The sequence below is a fragment of the Cheilinus undulatus genome, linkage group 20 (genome assembly GCF_018320785.1).
Source record: "Cheilinus undulatus linkage group 20, ASM1832078v1, whole genome shotgun sequence".
In the NCBI taxonomy this organism is placed as follows: domain Eukaryota; kingdom Metazoa; phylum Chordata; class Actinopteri; order Labriformes; family Labridae; genus Cheilinus; species Cheilinus undulatus.
Genome location: NC_054884.1, coordinates 17562428 through 17582237, shown reverse-complemented (window position 1 = coordinate 17582237; position 19810 = coordinate 17562428). Strand labels below are relative to the sequence as shown.

The 19810-nt window shown below is 38.9% G+C and overlaps 2 protein-coding genes across 3 annotated transcripts in view; one reads left to right on the top strand and one right to left on the bottom strand.

Moving 5' to 3' along the window:
- capn15 (calpain 15) overlaps positions 1-13677 on the bottom strand; it is an 81597-nt gene extending 67920 nt beyond the window's left edge. The window contains exon 1 of one of the 2 annotated variants that reach the window (XM_041815389.1): positions 13444-13677. Coding sequence is in view for 1 of the 2 variants with exons in the window: in XM_041815388.1 (XP_041671322.1) it covers positions 7775-7953 (179 nt within the window). In the remaining variant the exon portion in view is untranslated. Of the gene's footprint in view, positions 1-7774; positions 9857-13443 lie in introns of those variants that run through there. The other variant, XM_041815388.1, reaches the window with a different exon arrangement.
- Positions 13678-18297: 4620 nt separating this feature from the next.
- LOC121527857 (ankyrin repeat and fibronectin type-III domain-containing protein 1) overlaps positions 18298-19810 on the top strand; it is a 253335-nt gene continuing 251822 nt past the window's right edge. Inside the window, exon 1 of the mRNA XM_041814870.1 lies at positions 18298-18483. The gene's annotated coding sequence lies outside the window, so the exon portion shown is untranslated. The remainder of the gene's footprint in view (positions 18484-19810) is intronic.

The window sequence follows — 19810 nt, the reverse complement described above, 5'->3', positions numbered from 1 at the left end:
GATGGTCTCACATGTACACTCAGATTGAGTTGATTTGAACTCACAGAGTTTATTCCAGTGACCCGAATTTGCTGTGTACCAAGGTAGTGCTGGGCGATAAATTGAAAAATAATCAAAACCAACATTTAGAGCCAATAACCGACATAAACCTGTTGTGTGGGTTATTTCGGTTTTGTCCCCTTGTAAATCTCTCTATTAATGCACTGTAGAAGCATGCTACATGAGAGGCGGTCACATGACACCGCTCCATCCAGAACTACATGGAAGCAATATGGAGTAAAACTCAAACTGCGGGGTGGTGAGAGGGACTCGTTTTGAGTGTTTCACTCTCTCTCTGCACATCAGGCCGGTGTTTGGATGATAAATATAATCAGGGTAATACGTATACAGCGTTGACCAAACATAATCTTATCTGGGTGTTACACATTAGAAAAATTAACCCCAAAGATATCTAGTTATGGTGATCAGTGCCATCTGTGATCAATCAATTAGTGCGCTGTGGTCGCTTGCTCTGCATCTCTCTGCACAGAGACTTTGTCATCAGGTCTCTGCTGTAAATGAATCCTCTCCTGTTAAACTTCTGCAATTGTTTAGTTTGTGAAGAAAGTCCATCAAGTTACCGCGCTGGTTCTGATCATGAATTAATTGTGCTGATCAGCTGTTTTAGAACAGGAACAGAACTCTGGATCAGTGATTCCCAACCTGTGGGCCAAGGTATTGCAAGTGAGCCGCCAAATCATTTCCAAAATAGTATGATTTGTGTGTGTGTGTGTGTGTGTGTTTGTGTGTGTACGGGGGGGGGGTTATTTAAAAATAAACAGAATAATATTTTAAATGTTAAAACTCAGTTACGTTTAAAAGGATATTAAAAACTTTCAAATATTCTTGTCATTGTTTTGTTTTGTTTTTCCTTTAAGTGTTAGACGTGACAAGCAAATGAGAGATAGAAACTTTTGTTGTTATCTAGAGGTTATTGTGTGGACAGCTCCTTGAAAACTGTAATACCAAAGGTGTTGCAACATGTTACAGATGCTGTGTTAGCAACTTTGGAGCTTCCAACATGTTTCTCCTGTATTCAGTTCAGTCCTTTATGTTCAATCTTCAATAAAAAACCTGCTCTGAGAACGCATTATATGACCTCTGTATTTATGTGGTTGGAGGTTGGCCGTGAAAATTTTTGAGACCCTGAGTTGGAAAAGGTTGGGAACCACTGCTCTAGATGATGCAAGACCATTTATTTTATAATACACCATATGATTTTAATTTACATACTATACATATAATTTTAATAGATTTTTATTAATAGCTTAATTCTGTTCTGTTATATTCCATATTAACTTAACATTACATAGTTACTTATTTCTATAAACAAACATATAGACACACACCCATATATACATGCAAATTATATATATATAAACTATCAAAAATACTGCAGTTTATCGTCTTGCTCATAGTATCACAATATATTGATATCGACACCCCTGTATCACGATAGGTACTGTATCGCCAGAATCTTGCCAATACACACCCCTACTGGACACGTTTCAATACCAAAAACCCTGCAAATATATTTGTGTAATTTAGACAATTTGAAGAGTTTTCCCCCATTCTTTTATTTAAAAAAAAAAAAGGGAAATTACACTTTTTTTAATCCAAGCTTTAAAACATTTTTTAGCTCTCCTATCATATTTTTAACACAAAAAATTGTTGGGCTAAACAGAAATAGCATCATTAAATGGAAAATATGCTGCTAATGTTGAGGTGTCAGAATATGTCCAACTTAATGAGCTATTTTGACTACACGCAGCATTTTTGCAATTAAAACAAGAAATTCCCTAATATTGGTTTCAAAAAGCTTCTTTTCTTATTGTACTGGTACTGAAACTGGTATCACTATCGTTTGATTTCTACTAGAATTTCATCAGAGTTTAACCTGATATCATGACAGCTCTAGTCGACTATATAATGCCGAAACACCCAGACAGTGGAGTTTCATTCATGCACACAGCTACGGTGCAGCGTGGGTTAAAATCAGCCCTGCGTATATCCTGGAAGTCTTAGAGAGTTATCACTGGAAGTCATGACAGTCTTAACTGTTAAACGTAGAGCAACGGCAAAGAAAGCATTGACAGGAATCAAGAAAGATGAAAGCCCGACTGGAGACCGTTGCTGAATAAATAATGACATCCATTGTGGGGAAATGTGATCGCGCTCTCTGAAAATCAATAACTAACAACCGGACCATGATGCCCTGAGTGACTCAGCAACTACTTCAATACACTACATGCGGTCGATATCAACCGCCTTGTACTCCTTCTGGGAGACGTGACCCAAAAAAAGCTGAGGGAAAACTGGAAAGACTTCTGAACAAGTTTGTGTGCGGGCGGTTGAGGAGATCATCTTTTGGAAAAAAGTCAGTGAGAAGTGCTGGATGAGCTGCAAACATTCAAACTGAGCTTCTTACACACCGCTGACAGGCCTTTCTCTGTGCTGACAGTGATTCAGAAAGCAATGACTGGAACAATGGATTATTGCAGCACACGCTTTCTTGTAGATACAGTAACAGAATATATTTTGTGCATGCAGTCAATGCTGACACAACAGTGAGTATGAATAGCATATTTCGTCTTCAAATAGTTTGCTTTGCTAGAAGTAATCCTCACCAAATTACACAGCTGCTGCTACCTCAACGGGAAATTTGTTATGAGACGAGCTGGTTATAAATGTTGTGGCCCTTTCCCACGTCTCTACCCGCTCTCTCGTCCCGGTTTCCGACTCCATCCACTGTTGTTCTCTATCAAATAAAGGCACTTTTAAGAAATATTTAAAAAAAACATCTAGTGGGGTTTCCACATCAGAATTTAAACTCTGATACAATGCTACAATGCTGTGCAATTTATAGACAGCGTGCAATTTGCCTATAATTTCTCTATCTGTCCTAAACAAAGTTTTGGTACTTTTTAATAATAGCAAACATTCAGCCTACATTACATCATTCCATTAAAAGCAATAATAAGGCAAACTGACAATAACTGTTAAGGATTTTAGCCCTTGCCAATCTGGTTTTAGAGGGCTGTGACTGGCCAGGGCTACTGCTGGATCCATCCTAGTGATGCTGAGGGCTCCTCTCCACATTCAGACATGATAAGAGCAAACTGCATGAAGCTGCTAGGCTTTATAGGAGTGATGCTGCCAGAAGATAGTGAGATGAAGCAGACAGCAGAATGCAATACACTGGGCAGGTGGATGGACTTTTGCTGCCACATTCCTTTTGTCTTCATCAAGAATCAATTATGTATTATTATGAATTAAGATATTACTTGGTTGTCAATATGTTTACCATGTATGTTTTATAAATTCAGTCAAAGAAAAACTATGAAAAGCATAAGGGCTGTCAGAGTTCATGTGTTAATCTAAATTAATTAAGGTCCGTAATTAGTGCATGTTTTCCCTTTCAGCACACTTTGGTTAAGCCACTGCAGCAGCTCCCTGCAGTCACAGTGATGTAAAATAAGTCCACCACTGCTCCACAATGTCTATTTTTACTCACTCACAGACAAGTCAGTCGACAAGTTCAAAGTTATTTGATATCAATCATGTCACAATCTTTGATCTACCTGAAGCACCTTATTTTCTTTCAAAATTGAAGCATTTTCATACAAACAGGACATCAATTATCCTTAGTTTAAGGCAGTACAAAACTTCAAACTGAAACAAAATAGTTCTGAACAAAAGAGACATTTTTGAAGGGGGAAATTACTTGCGATTAACTGAAGAAATTTAAAGATTAAATGTGATTAAAAAATATTAATTATTTGACAGCTTTACTGGCTCTAAGTAGGGATGGGCAATATGAAAAAAAAATCATATCACGATTTTTTTTTATGGCCAGATGACGATCTCAATTTTATTATGATTTTTTTAATTAAATTTCTAAGACAAATTTGCAAGTTAGTGACCAGAAAAAACATTTTCTCTGATTTTTCTCTATTTCTTCTGCACCATCCTGTTGGCCAATGCATTATATGTGTGTGGGTTTGTGTGTGAGTGTGTGTGTATATACAGTGCTTAACAAATTTATTAGACCACCACCCAAAGTAAGGTTTATGCCACAGCAGCATCACGAAGTGCTTTAATGTGGACTCTTTCATTTTCAGTGAGCTCTCCACGTTTTACTATTTTGGACAGGAATGAGGAATTAAAAACTGAATTCACCTTTTCATACCCCAGTTTGAGCCGGCTCACTGGGCTTCTCTGAGAAGTCAGAAATTAATCAAGCATAACATTCAACCACTAAAACTCATTTTTCTCTTCAGGAATGCAAGTAAATAACTATAATTTGACATATTAATCAAGAAATAATAATGTGCTTTACTATTTTTTCAGCTTTTTTGTAAATCAGTACATTTGAAAATTCATGGACAGCAACAATAATTATATTTTAGCATTAAATATCATTTCTGTTAAAGAGCTTCTACATATTGGTTTATTAACCATTCCAGAAACCTAAAAAATAAATTTGGTAATTACCACTGCTGTTATTTTAGGGCAGCTGTGGCATAAACCTTACTTTGGGTGGTGGTCTAATAAATTTGTTAAGCACTGTGTATGTATATATGTAGAGGTCTTATCCCAAAATATATTAAAGTTCTCACCATTTGATTTCCTGAATTCTGATCTATTCTGTCTTCTGGAACCAATTTCTAAATTTTCTGCACCACTTTAGAATTATTATGTGTGTCTTCGTCTGTGTTTTGAAATCTACTTTACTGTTTACTAAGCACATTTTTACACTTTGATTTGCATTTTCAAGTACATGGTCTTTAAAAAGAATTCCTGCGACTGAAGCTTTAAACAAGTAGCCTGTTCATACAGTATGCAATTTAACATCACATTTACTTCAGCCTTGTTTACAGACTGCCAAATAAAGAAAATATAGCCTAAATATGACACACATTTGATGAATTTTTGAGACATGTGGTTATGCAGTTAAGAAGTGATTGTATGTTATCTTAACGAAATTTTGATTTTTATTTAAAAAAGGTCGTGTATACGTTGATTTACTGCTCTGAATGAGGCTGTGATGAGCAGTGACATAAACGTGTGACACTGGAACCTGCCTGCTGCTTACAATGAAGGAGAGAAGAGGAGGAAAGGCAGGATTACGTGCTGCAGCAGTATGAATGTAGACCAAAGAAATGCATGTAAATCAATGATTTTACTGTTTACAACATTTTCTAATAGGGATCCATGTCTGGACGTCTCGGAAATCACTGCCTCCCCCAATAAAAAGACGCTGATTTTAAAACGTTTCAACCGTGAAGGCTTGTAAATAAGTTGGAAAATAATAATTGAAAGCAAAACAATGTCGGCTGTAACAGTTACAACAGTAGGGTATCTGCCTCATACACACTTTACTCCGCTGAACCACGGTATGCTTCATTTCTCTTCCCTGAACCTCGGCAGACTGGAGGACGCTGTCTTTAGAGCTCATCAAAAAGAACAAAGTTAATAAGCTTTGTGCAGATTGTGCAAATAAATACTTTTAACACACTGATGGTTCTGAAACCTAGACGAAGCTTCGTATAAGGGTTAGAAATCATCGTGAGAACTAAATCTTAAGTTTCACTTTCACTTGTAGCATGAGGCTCCACTGCATAGAGGACCAGGGGGGCAAAGGGCGAGAAGTAGTAGAGCCGATCTTACAATAAAACAGATTAAGCAGATCGCCATTACATTCCATTTCTTCACGATCTGAGATCGTCTTATCATGCACCCCTATCTACAGGTTCTTTGCAGATAACGTCACAACAGCAGAGAGATCCCCTTGGGGGGCAAGAAGAGATTTCTACATAGAGAAACTCTACCAAAAGGCTTTTGAGCTGTTTATGATTATGTTAAATATTCACTGTCTGACAATATAAATTTTCTTAATTCTCAAGCTACTTTTGTGTCCCATAAGCAAAATATTCAGGCAAAAATAAAAAAAAAAATTTATAAAAGTTTTTTAAGGCACAGAGAAATGGTGACAGGCAGGAATTTTATTTTTTTTTTTAAAAAGCCCTTGTTTAAAGCCTGGACAAACCGCACATGTAGTCTGTTTCCACAAAGCTGTGGTTCAGTAAAGTTTTGCCATGTTAAACTCCGATCTTAGCTGTGTTTCCTCAGCTGATGTACGTTTCAGTCTCGCTCACTGTGATGGTAAATCTGTCTCTTTAAAGAGATGCAGATCATTCTGATAAACTCAGTGGAGCCGGCAGTTTGGCTCTTTAAATGTGGATTTAATAACAACAAAGGATGGGGGAAAGGAAACTGGTACTCAAATGGGAGCTAGCTACCACGGCTAACATTAAAGAGTTGTCTTGTACCACAGGCTCATTTGTGAATGGCACATTATCACCTGGTCGCTCACCCCACAAGGTTTATTCAGTTGATAGTAGATCCCTGTTTCAATGAAAAGAATGTTTTGGACAAAATTTGGATTTTTTTATATGTTAACGGGCCTAAGCTAGCCTCTTAGCTCAGCACAAGACTCTATAAGACTTCTGTTTCCCTTCATCAGGCAAGACGACACTAGATGCTAGGAGGTCTGCAGGACTGAGTAATATGTGACACTGATCGCTTCCACGCCAGGTAAATCACTTAAACGGTGGTAAAAATCACTGTTCTGTAAAGTGCAGGGATCATACTCAATGTATATGAAAATTTACTGATGATAAGTGAAGTGTACAGGTCCATCTAGAGCTGTTAAGTACTAACTTTCCTTCATTCCCATTCATTACTTATGGCTGTCCTCCACTACCTCACCCCCAGTGGACATCCTGGATCACGTGATTGCAAAGAACCCATCAAGAACTCTGCTTGTCAAAATTTTTGTTTACAAGATTAAATACAGAGAACCACCAACTGTTGATACTGAAAAGCACAATACAGTCAAGCAGGAGCTTCATGATCCAGTATACCCTATATTTCATGTTAATTTTGGGATTTACAGTGGGCCAATAAAAATTAACCATAGGCCATGTCTGGCCCCCTGACCACAGTTTGGAAACCCATGCTTTAGACCCAGTATAATACATGGAGTATTAAAATAATAATAAAAAAAACACCCAAGTTCTGCCATACTTTGAAAGATGCACTCCAAGGACAGTTTAACCACTTTAGTAAAATTTTTGAGATAAAATAACATCATTACAGCTTGTTTTGAAGCTGACTAAAGAGCATGGCAGCAAAACTCATCTTCTAATTACCCTTGGGCTGTTTTATTATTGGGTTCAGAGAGGTCAATGCAGTCTGTCTGTCCAGGCTATCCACTCAGCGCTGCATAAATCACTGCACATACTGTACAGCTGTGCAAGGAGGAACCAATAGGGTGGGATTTTTAGTTTACAAATCCGGCTTAGCCAGCCAGATTTTGGGTGCATGATAGAAAAACATCAAAATGCAGGCTTTGATTAGATAAGCTTTGATGAAACAGGGGATTTGATCCATCGCTGTGAGGTTATTGAATCTTTAGTGAGCGTTTTGAAACGGCTGTGAAAGAGAAAGGAGTAAATTTCTCAAATGAACAAAGCTGATGAACACTTCAGGACAAAGTGCGCATCACACACAAGAGGCTTAAATTAATGCCAGTCTGTGCACACACAGCTTTGCATGAAACACAACTCCGTGTCTCACGCCTCCTGCTACTTCAGGCTCAGTCAGGCCCAGCCCGAATGCAGCCAGCTGGTAAATGTGTTGGCACCAGGGCCAGGGAGAGGGAGACTCTTACCTGCGCTCTCGGTGAGGCAGTGGGTGCTGCTGCTGACGTGGGATGAAGGTGGTGCCCCACACGGGACTGCTGTGGCTGTTCCTGAGCCAGCCCACAGGGGGTGAGGACGGGTACGGGGTGCTGCGGAAGCCATGGTCGGACTCTGTCTCTGCAGTGAGAGACGAGGCTGAGCTCCCCATCACCACGGCGACAGGGAATTAGTCTCTCAAAAAGGGAGGGGGTCTGTTTGTTTTGGTTCTTGCTAGAATGCAGAACTTCACAAGGGATCCACAGTTCTATTCAAGAAAAAATACTGAATGAAGAGGTTGTTTGGGCCACAACAACAACCTTTGTCATGTGCAACTTCCTATTGATAACTTTAAATAGAAAGAACTTCCTCCAGTGAACGAAATCTGAGCATGCCAAAGCAACAGGGAGTCAAAGAAAAGGGTGCGCAACTTGCAGGTGGTCAAATATGAAGACCATGATCAATATCCCACAGTGCAACAAGAGAAAAGTTCTCAAATCAAATGGTAATTGGACACATGAGGCACTGATTCCAATTCAGAGGCATGTCTCAGAGAGGAGAAAATGCAATTTTCTCACAAAAAAGTTCGGTTATTCTCTCTCTTGTAGACTTTAAACACATAACACTCTCCTCTATATCTTGTGTAGTGCCCCTCATAATTCTTTCCACATTCCTAGTGACACATCTCCCCAGTCTGTGCAGTCTCATGCCTGCTTCCTCCTGCCTTAGCTACGGGAACACCTCCGGAAAATGTAAGGATCAAAACATGGAGTAAGAAAGCACAAAAACATCCAGGAAACCGCAATAACATGACGATCCATGAAGACAGCTGATTATGATGAATGCTGGCATAGATTTTGTCATAGAAAATACATCCACAGAGTTATTTACAATGCGGCAACTGGAGGGAATCAATGTGTTGCATATCCTGGGAAGGGTGTTGGCAAAACTACAAGCATGCTAATATCGAAAGTCTCATCTTTCAGTCTGAGTAACAGCTGCTGTGGAAGTTTACCACTGAAACACCCCAGCTGCACTTCTCTTACTGAACAAAAACTCATGTTTAAGGAGGGGTTTTTACACTTATACAAAATGTTCACTCTCCACATGGGAAGAAAAGGTCACTCATGTAAACTAGAGTAAACTGGATGAAGGGAAGCGGGAGTTTTTGCTTTAAGTTGCCACAGCTGTAAGTTCTGCAAAATATTAGACAAAAACACCTCAGAGGAATGCTCCGTTTCTGGCTGCAGTGCTGGAGATAGTCCTAGATCCTGCTGTCATAGGGAGACATTTCCTTATTTCTGTGATCCCACCTCCGAGCCCAGTTATTCCAGTTCATCAACTTACAGTGGGATATATGAGGACTTTCTGGCTTGTCATAGCAAGTCTCTGTGGGCGAAGCAGCTGAAGAAAACAGGAGGCTTTGAGAGCACATTTACATGCCTGTTGACGAGTATCGACAGCGTGTAAAACCCTGAGGCAAGAGTCAAAGGCGAGACAAATCCTGTGGATGTTGGAGCTTTCATTTACATATATGGTTGTATTAGAAACAACGCGGATATCATGTGAACCTCCAATTTACAGGTTTCAGTGAACGTTACATGATAACTGATCACTAATAACATCAGCGCCTGCTGTTTTTCTTCCTATTCGTAGCACTGAGATGCATTTCTTGTGTAAAAAGAGTATATGTCCGTTTCCACATAGCGTTACAGAGGCCAGAAGAGTCTCGTGCAGGGGGACAGCGCACGAGCAGCCAGGAAACGTCAAAATACCCAGAAAGAAGCAGCACTTAAATCGCTAATTTAACCGTCTTCCGGTCGGTCCACCCCTGCCTCCTCATATTTCCACGGCTGTAGATGCTAGAGCCTTGTTGTTCTCATGTCAAGACACATCCTCGCTCCGGTCCCGTTGTCGCGTGCTCATAGTGCAAACCGGTCCATACCAGAATACGTGTATTTAATGTCTCCACTTAGGCCCCCCGTTAGGCCAGTATGTTGTTATCCTCCCCTCTTCTTCTTCTGACGTTGTGTGTTTTATCCACGGGCTTTAATTCTCCCTCACTGATAGCGTGAGTGCAGTGCACGGGGATGCAATCGCCTCCTAACAGAGGATTACTGGAGTGTCAGCAGCGCGCATGCGCACTGGACCCCGGCGAACAGAGAGGGAGAAGCTGGGAGGCTGCGTTCAAGAGATTTAAATTTTAACCTCAATAGAGATCTAGCTTATTAATGTGAATCGGAAACCAGAGTAATGACTACTAATGGATACCGGGGACAGTTTAAACAGGTCGGAGCGCATTAATTATGAGAGGGAAATACACGTAGCAACAAATACAGTTAAGTCACACTAAATAACCCAAATCTCCCTCTTTTACTGGGTTATTAAAAGGAGAAAAGCAACATCCGGCAGCACTAATGGTCAATGCCAGACAAGGGAGTGGGTGGTTAAGTAGAAGACGATAGTGACTGCAACACTCATCATTGCTCAACTGTCCCTCCACATTACTGAGATAAGCCTTCAAACTTTCCCCTCTCCTCCCCTCTCTGAGCTCTTCCACTTCACATCACTTTGCTGACCTCTTTTCTGATCTCTCCGTCTCCTTCACACTGAATCCACAGTGATCACCAGCAAAGTAGTGCATGTAGATCACATGCAGGACTTAATATTAGAAAAATGTGACTATTTTTCTATGTATTTTCCCTAGAAGTGGGTTGATGATTAAGCATGAGCTATTTTCTTGAGCCACGTCCAGCTGCAAGGGTGTGTTCTTCACGCACAGCTCAAGCACGACTCCAGTTGTTGTTCTTTATCTAACATGTTGAAACCAAGTTGTTAGTTTAAAGCGAGAGCTGAAACAGGTTTGTCTGGTAAACTTGACTGTGCAGTTTGAGTTATGCAGCGTAGGTACATGCAGACTTTAGTCAGACCCCATGTAGCAAAGTAAATGGCTGGAGCTGTCAAGAATGTACTTGCAGACAGCTTTAACAAAACCAGCTTAGTGCACTTACTTGAAATACTTATAACACATAGGTCAAAGTCTAAAATCAATGGCAAGCACTTGAGTTTGTTAATTTTGTTATTTTGAGAATGGGATTGTGTATTTAAATTACATACATTTACACCTAACAGACATGAATCTTAAAGCTACTGTGCAGATTTTTAAGTTTTAATGAAATAAACTAAAATTATTACTGATGCCTATGACTGACCAAAGAAATCAAATCGGACCATCAGCAACATCACTAATGAATTCTATAAAGATCTTATATGTGTGAACGCCTCTCGTAGAGTAGTATCAGATAAAAACAAAGACATAATAGCTACATTTACATGGACTATTTCTCATCAGAATAATGATCTGGATAAAATGCTTTATATAAAAACTTAGTTTAGAATAATATTCTCAAATTTGGAAGGAAATTTCTTTCCAATCAAGAGGGGATGTTTATGCCAATCGTCGTTCACATCAGCATCCGTGAAAACACTCGATCTGATTGTCTCCGTCTGTTTGGGGTGATTTTTGTCTTACTGAGCATGTCTACCCCACTTTACATGATGTCTTTCCTCTTTGTTTTTTCCAGAACAGACAGAAACATGGCAGGAAACAAGACTGGTCTGTTGCTAGGACAACTTAGTAGAAATAAAGATAAGTGACAGCGGTTTGTTTACAACAAAGGTGACGAGGAATTTCTTCTTCTACAGCAAATTTTGGCAGATTTGACCTGTAGGATGATACTGTGCACATCAGAGCAGTTTTATTCAAATCAAATGTAATGCATGATGCATGAGCAAGTTCCAATCAGAATAGCTTTTATCAGACTGGGAAGAAAATGCTCATGAAACCACAGCTAATTTGGAATAAACATATAAAAGACAGATGTTTACTTTTTTCTTAACAACAAAATCAGCCAGGAAATAATGGGTACCGTTTTGTCCACAGGGGGGCACCAAAACAGACATGAACTGAATTTCTTCACAGGAGCTTTAAAAGGGACCGAACATATTAAGACATGCCAATTTGAGTAGATCCAACATCAGTGTGTTTTACAAATGCTGTACAAAGGAACATACAAGAATGCTACACTTTAAGAAAATGAAAAAACAGATCCAAATGTAGGCTGCCGTTTTGTGCAATGGATTATGGGTAGAGATGTGCAGCCTTTTTCATTGAACCCCAATACAGTTTTAATTACGAGGACAGTAAAGAAATTACCGTGGTGTAAATCAATACATTTGAAAAGATGTGGGAAAAACAATACTGCAGTTATTGGACATTACCCAGAGTGCACTGCACAACAACGACAGCTTACATGTAAATCCACTTGAATGTTCTCATAATAAAGAAATCTAGTGTCTTTGTACAACATACATAGAAAATACATTGTTATTTATTAAATGTGCTCAATTTGTCTTAATATGCAATATCAGTGCATGTATCAACCCTTAATAACTCATTTTTAATACATAGAGAACTTGCCCAGCTGCTGTTGTTCCTCATACATAAACCCAGCAACATACTGCTTGTTTACTCGTCAATATTTTTACTAAACTTGCCCTTAAATTCCATATGCACCATTATTATTTTTTTAACTTAATGAGTGCATGGTTTGCAGTCCCTACTTTGTCTATGCATTGTTATGCTCTTGACTGCAACAATGGGAAGAATACTGCATGTCAGAAAAAGAATGCACAGACTTTTCAAAATACCTTGTACATTTTGTGACCATGGGGTAATTAAAACCACAAAAAAAAACAAACAAACATATAAACCACAGCAGAAGTGAGAAAACTGCAGCCCTTTGTTGAGTTTGTGAGTGCACCTGTCCTTGTGCCACCTGTCCCTCTGCGAGTCAGCGCCCACAGATGCAGCAGCTGACAGCGTCAGTGCCAGAGAGTATAGGAGGAAGACAGATAGGATTTCATTTCTATTCTCCAGGGACACAGAAAGGGAAAGAAGGGGAAGGGAGGATGTGAGCTGATTTCACAGTACATTGTTGGTTGTCATTTCCACACCATCCAAAAATGTCACTCTCACAGAGCATGTTTTCCTCTCCAGTGGACAAACTCAAAGTAGGACACACATGATCAGACAACCCAGCAAGTTCAGTTTAAAGAAAATAATGTACACGAGAGAGCCTAGGTATTGTGATGTTCATTGTCACAGCCTGAGTCTTGAGAAATTCAGGCCTCAGGTTTCTTATCATTCACCTGCTGAATAGCAAGCAGCTTTGGGCGTCTCTAGTAGATTTAAGTACAAGTTTATCCAACTGACTTTAGCCTTAGACCTCCCTGGCTTCCTTTAAAGACAAGTGAAAGTAAAGTACACCATAGGAGTTAACCTGTTTCGTGAAGAGAGGTAGTGTGAATAGGAGAAAGTTAAGACCTTTCTTGGGAACCACGGTCAAATACAAGGCACGGTCACATAATCAATCTATTTGTGGACAAACTGTAAGCCCGTGAACCCTGTCACCAACACTAACATTAGCTATACAGCACAGCCGAATGAAAACTCTCAACAATCCCATTGAGACAGCGAGGGACGAGGAGACAGGGGACCTTGTAAACAAAGACACTCTTCTTTAGTCGTTTGGTCGACGTTACTGTTACTACTCAGAGGTTGTGTACTTCCAGAAGTCCACTCATACGTAGTAATTCTTACCTCAAGTCAGTTCAAGGGGAAATATTCCTGTTTTTCAGCCGTCTGTGCGTTAACTTTTCGTAGCCATCGAAACGATAAGTTCCTCCTGGGTTGGACTTTAGCCTTTAAAACCTCTCCAGTCTTCAAGCTCGCGCTCTCCGCCGCCGCATGTTTCCTACGACTGTGACAAAGACATACGTGTACGGTTTATTTCCACTCCGTGGGGTATTAATGAAACTGATGCGACCGCGTACGTTTACCTCAAACAGCCCAGGAAGGAAGGGGAATCTCCAAGGAGCAAATAGAAAGCATACGTACGTCAAAAGCGTATCTATGTAGCATATCATTTTCTGACGCTAGTAAACTTACGTTAAATTCATTCAAGAATAAGAGTCTACAGAACTACATTTCCCATGGTCCACATGGGCATTTTCAACCAAGGATATCCGGGTACAAATGTCGTTATGACTGAGAAAAATATCAATAAATACATATATTTACCTTAAATTTCATGTTGATATTGAAATGTTTCATTTATTTCCTGTTGTTATTTCTAAATAAATTGGATATGGTCAGATTTAAATCTTGTAAGCCAACCTTTGTGGTTAGCTTCCCAGCTACTCATGCTAATATTAAATACTGGCGCTCTGGCGCTATCTTGTGGCAATAAATTTGAGTTGACGTAAATTTGATCTAAAGTGTCCTCTTTTTGTCAGGGTTCCAACTTCACAAGCTTTATTTTAACATATAGATATCTTCTAGCGATTTTTCTTTCTTTCTTTCTTTCTTTCTTTCTTTCTTTTCCTAAGGAATATTTCAGTGGGGATATCAGTCAGTGAGGCCAAAGTTCTCACAGGCTGACTATTGATATTTATTATATATCTCTGAATCGATTGTTTTATCCAATTATATCTCTGTTTTTGGGATACCTCTGACATTTCTATTACACTTTGTGGCCCAAAGCCTAATATTTAACTGTTAGTATACATACATATCACTGTGTGTATACTATACATGTCACTGGTTCTTTATTCTACCATTTATATTATTCAAAACGTTGCTATTGCTGCTGTTATTTACCATAACTTCCAGTACAGGCATCTCTAATGTTGTTTGCACTTACAAGTTTTGTTTGATTGTTATGTGCTTCAGAGCCCCAAATGTTTGCCTTTTAGCCCTGTGAAAATATGTATCCCAGCCCAACAGATCTGCTTGACTGGCAATGTAAATCATCTGGTTATTTGCTAATTTCCTAAATCCGTCCAACTAGTGATTATCAACTGGTGGCCCGAGGGCCATATCTGATCCCCAAAGCTCTCCATCTGGCCCCCAAAAGATGATTTAATTCAGAAAATGTGAGGAGGAAAAAAGATGTGGTTTTGGGATTGCGACAGTTTTATCAAGAATGGGGAAATGTTTGAGTTATTTTTTTTTACAGAAATCAACCAGTCAGCTCTCATTAGTAAATGTGACCCATGATAAACATGAACTTAACAGTCCAGTCCTGATTAAATCTGCATTTTTCTGTGTCAACTTTTCTCTTCCACCTCTTGAAGAGCGTGATTTTCCTGCCTGAAATTTTAAACAAAAGACCTGTTTCCTCCATTTCTTTTCCACCAATCAGGATGTAAGCATTAAACCTATGGACGGTATGGCAGTCCTAGAAATATGTAACAAACATACAGTGCAGAATAAATTTATCAGACCACCTGTCATATTTGTCTCAGAGACCATCCAGCATCATAAATTTCTTTAATGCAGACTCTTTCATTTTCAGTGAGCTCTCCAAGTTTTACCATTTTGAAGAGGAATGAGGAATTAAAAACTGAATTCACCTTTTCATACCCAAATTTGAGCCGGCTCACTGGGCTTCTCTGAGAAGTCAGAAATCAATCAAGCATAACATTCAACCACTAAAACTCATTTTTCTGTTCAGGAATGAAAGGAAATAACTATAATTTGACATATTAATCAAGAAATAATAATGTGCTTTCCTATTTTTATCAGGTTTTTTTGTAAAACAGTAAATTTGAAAATTCATGGATAACAATAATAATTGTATTTTAGCATTAAAAATATAATTTCGATTTATGAGCTTGTACATATTGATGTATTAACTATACAGAAACATAACAAATGATTTTGGTAATTAGGGTCATTTAGGGCAGCTGTGGCATAAACCTTACTTTGGCTGGTGGTCTAATAATGTTTTTAAGCACTATACCTATTTTGATTGCTCATATGTGATAGGGACTGGTCTCCCTGTTAATGACTAAAGTGTACTTACATGTTGGTAGAAAATTCAAAATGATATGAATACAATGATATGTTATTTGGATCTAAATGTTTATCTTATTTTGGTTAGTTTGAAAGTCTGGCCCCCAAAGCACCTGTCAAGGCAAAATCTGGCCCCTGTACAAATGTAGTTGATGACCTCTGTTCTACATTGTGCCTATACAGGAGGCCATTCTTGACTGTTTTCACACTTCAAAAAGTAGATTCAAGTTTATTAATTTATTTACTTAAAGGGGCTATTTGAATAAATTAATTTTACCATGACATTATCAAAAAGGCAATCAAGGGGTGCAGATAGCGTAGTTGATAGGTTGCACCTCATGTACATGGGGGCACCACATGTCATACCCCACTCTTTTATCCCTATTTCTGTCTCTATCCACTGTCTTTAATGTAATTTAATAAAGGTAAAAGCCCCAAAATAAATTTTGAAAATGACAATCAAAATTTCTATATGTCTGTGATGTTCAAACTCTTGTTCCATAAAGTAACTTATTGTACTAAATACAATGCCAGAGATACAGGAGGTGAGCTTGAACACCAATTGTGAACCCTCTACACAACCTGGCCCTAAAGCCTTCAAGAAAGATGTAAACAACATAGCAATATTGAAAATGTAACAATTAGGATTTGTTTACCATATCTAACCTGATTGTTTCACATTTCTCTGGTTTCATTTAAATTTCAGCAGGACAAAAGAGTAGCATGTGAAACTCCTGGTGAGTCTGGATTATCGTTAATGCCGGTGTCACCCGGGCTGTTTGAACCAGGAGAGTTCACAGGATTAGGCTTGGGTATCAACATGCTTAATACAGTTGGATAATGAGATAGCCTGGCAAAATCTAAAAAACCCATTAATGTCTTATTAAGATGATTGTAAAGCGTTCAATCAGTCACCAGAATAAACTTGGGCTGTGTTTGCACCATGGGAGGAAATACATTTGCTGCAGATCACACTGAGATAGGCTAACTGAACACTTTAAACATACTCAGTCTCTCATGGAAGAAGAAAGCTTTGTGAAATAGTAGGAAATATCATTAATAAATAAACCTGTGCCAGTGCATCTGTGCTGGACCAGTATCATATGCTATCATCCTGGCTAACAGTTACCCTATTTTTGGAGCTATTAGTGTGAGCTCCTTATGTCTAATGTTGAAATGGTTAAAACGTGACACTTTTCAACAACTTTTCACCACTTATTCACACATCTTTCCCACATTTTTGCAACTTAAAACTCTATTTCACCCTTTTACTTTCCACTATTAACCCATTTTTTGCCACTTTAAACCAGTTTTGCTACTTATTTTGGTGTTACCTTTTTGGCCAGGTTTAGCCAATTTTAATCAGTTTCCGCTATTTCTGTTACTTTAAACCATTTTTATCACTTTTTTTTTGCAACTTTTATTTCATTTTGATACCTTTCTTGCAAGTTTTAACCCAGTTTTGTCAGCTTTTTGCCAAATTAAATCAATATTTACCACTTCAAACCTCTTAATATCATTTGCAACCAAATCACAATGTTTTTTTTTTTTGCCACTTTCAACCAGTATTTACCATTTTTTCCAACTTTAATTATTTTTCTTTTTCTGCAGCTTCAAACAAATTTTTACCATTTTTTTTTGCCACTTTTAATCTATTTTTCCCCTTTAAACACATATTAGCCACTTCTAACCCCTTTACAACCTTTTTAACCCCTTTTCACAACTTTACTTGCCACTTTAATTGAGCTTGGCCACTTTTTAAAGCACTTTTAAGCCATTCTAGCCACATTTCACCAATTGTTTGCATCATTTTGCCATTTTTGAATCATTTTGTCCACTTACATTGTCCCAGTTTCTTTTGCTTTATTTTCTGGCATCCTGACATCTAACATCACTTTCCAAATTGTTGAATTCAGTCTGCCCATCCCCATCATTAGAATTACAAAAAAGCAGTTTACATTGTGAAAAAGGCTATATTGTACCACAGCATAAGTACATAAAATTCATCTTTTGCTCTGATAAGAATGGTTATTATTCAGGTTAAAAATAAAATCTTATTATCACATATTAGGTTTCACTGGACCATGATTGTGCTGACTGCCATGGGCCCCCCATTTGGCAGGGCACCAAAACACAACCTGTTTATCCCCCTTTATGGGTGGCCTTGGGTGAGGCATTTTATCACAGTGAGCTTTCTTATGGTATTTAAGTCACGGTAGAGCAGCAAAGCTTTATGGGTAATATTACAGTAAGGCACAATGAAATTAATATGTAGTAATAAATAGTAGGCTACAGATAAAAACGGTGTGATATAGAAAATGTGAGTTGTATTGTTGTTTATGATTATTGTGAATCTCACAGTAGTAAGAGTGTCCATTTAATAATATAAGCTACCTTTCTGGTACCTTTGTAAAACCTTGGGAAACACTTTGCCATTGGTTGAGACACAAACTATAAATCTCGTGGATTACAGTGATTTATCTCCAGGGTTGAGTGAGTGAGTGAGTGAGGCGGAGCAAAGCATCCTTTGATAGAAAAAGGCAGAGGAATTGAGAATGAGCCTGGGCGGAGAAAGTTACCGCTGGACGGCTTCCCGCATGTCGTGTAGTGCTTGTGCTCACTTTGTCTGAAGAATAATGCCCAGAAAAAAAAGTTTGTGCCAACGGTACAAAGATTTTCTTTGAAGCAGAACGTCAGAAGGTTAAGGAGCTAGTTGGCGTTAGCTAACCCTGACACATTAGTGGACGGGGACGGACAGGAAAGAAGACATTCCTCGTGGAGAAGGTATGTGAGTGAATTTATTTTGTACTCCTCTGCTTTTTAGACTCTACCGAACAAGTGTGCACTTGCTCTCGAGCGAATTAAATACGCTCAATGGCAACTTTTATTCCAACTGCTAACTTTTCTTTAAGTTGCTAGCTAGCACACTTCACTCAACACTTGCATTGTTTTCAACGGCCAGTGTCGGTGCGTACGCACTGTTGTCATGACAATGCTAGGGAAACCCAGCGCGAGGCACGTTGGGAGACAAAAGACGCCAGCTCCAGTGCTCAGCTTTCTTTAAGACTTTGTTAACCAAAAAAAAGTCCGCCCTTAAAGATTACCCAAAGTCTAAAAGTACTCCAGATATAGTGTTGTGTTATTCTCCTTCACTCCCCAGCATGGAGATACCATAGAAAGGCTGTCAGCTTTATAGCTATTGTATCCTGTGTCAGTGGAAAGAGGAGCACTATAAGAGGGTCAGAGGGATATGTGAAAACTGTTGGGCTAAGGTGTGTCCTGTGTTTATATGAGACAAATTGTGACCCTGCTAGCCAGGAAAGGGATGCTTTTAGCCGGCTCTTTGCTGTTTTATGGCCAACACACATGTGGAAGTGACTGGCTTCCACAATAGAGAGTGAATAACACAATTGTCTTAGGGGAAAAGGAAAAAGATGTCTGTGTAGGTGGGCTGATGAGTGGGGGGCAACACATGCACGAGTGACAAAAAATCTATGTCATTGTGTAGCTGACAGGAAGGTGAGATCAGGGTCACTTTGCAAAGTCATGGACACTGGAGTGGGACACAAGGATAGTGGAAAGTTGGAGGTTTATTTATGTCACCACTACAGATGTTACCACACACCCAGACACAGCAAGTCAGACAGCTGTTAATATGAGAGCAGCTAATGTCAAGAAGGATAAGCTCCCCCCCATGAGTCATGATTTTACCTTTTTACAATCTTGTGCAAGGGAAGTTTTCACAACTGCATATACTTAAAGATGACAGTCTCATGGACCTGTGCCATGTCTGTCATTAAGTGCAGCATATCCTGATATAAGCATCCAGTCACACTGCTCATAAAAATAATGGATGAGCAGAACACAACAAGGCTATGCCACACAAAAGCCTGCAAGCATCCCATATGCATGATTATTCCGATCCTTGTTTATCCTATTGTCTCAATTTTTCTAACGAGTTTACCAGTTGAAAAAATGCTAACACCTAGTATTCAGTTACAACTTGTTTTAAGATAAGGACTTGTCACATTCTGGCTTGAAAGTAGTGCTGCTGCGCAATCACATCAAAGGCTGCAGTTATTTTTGTATTAAACTGTACTTAAAAGTTTTA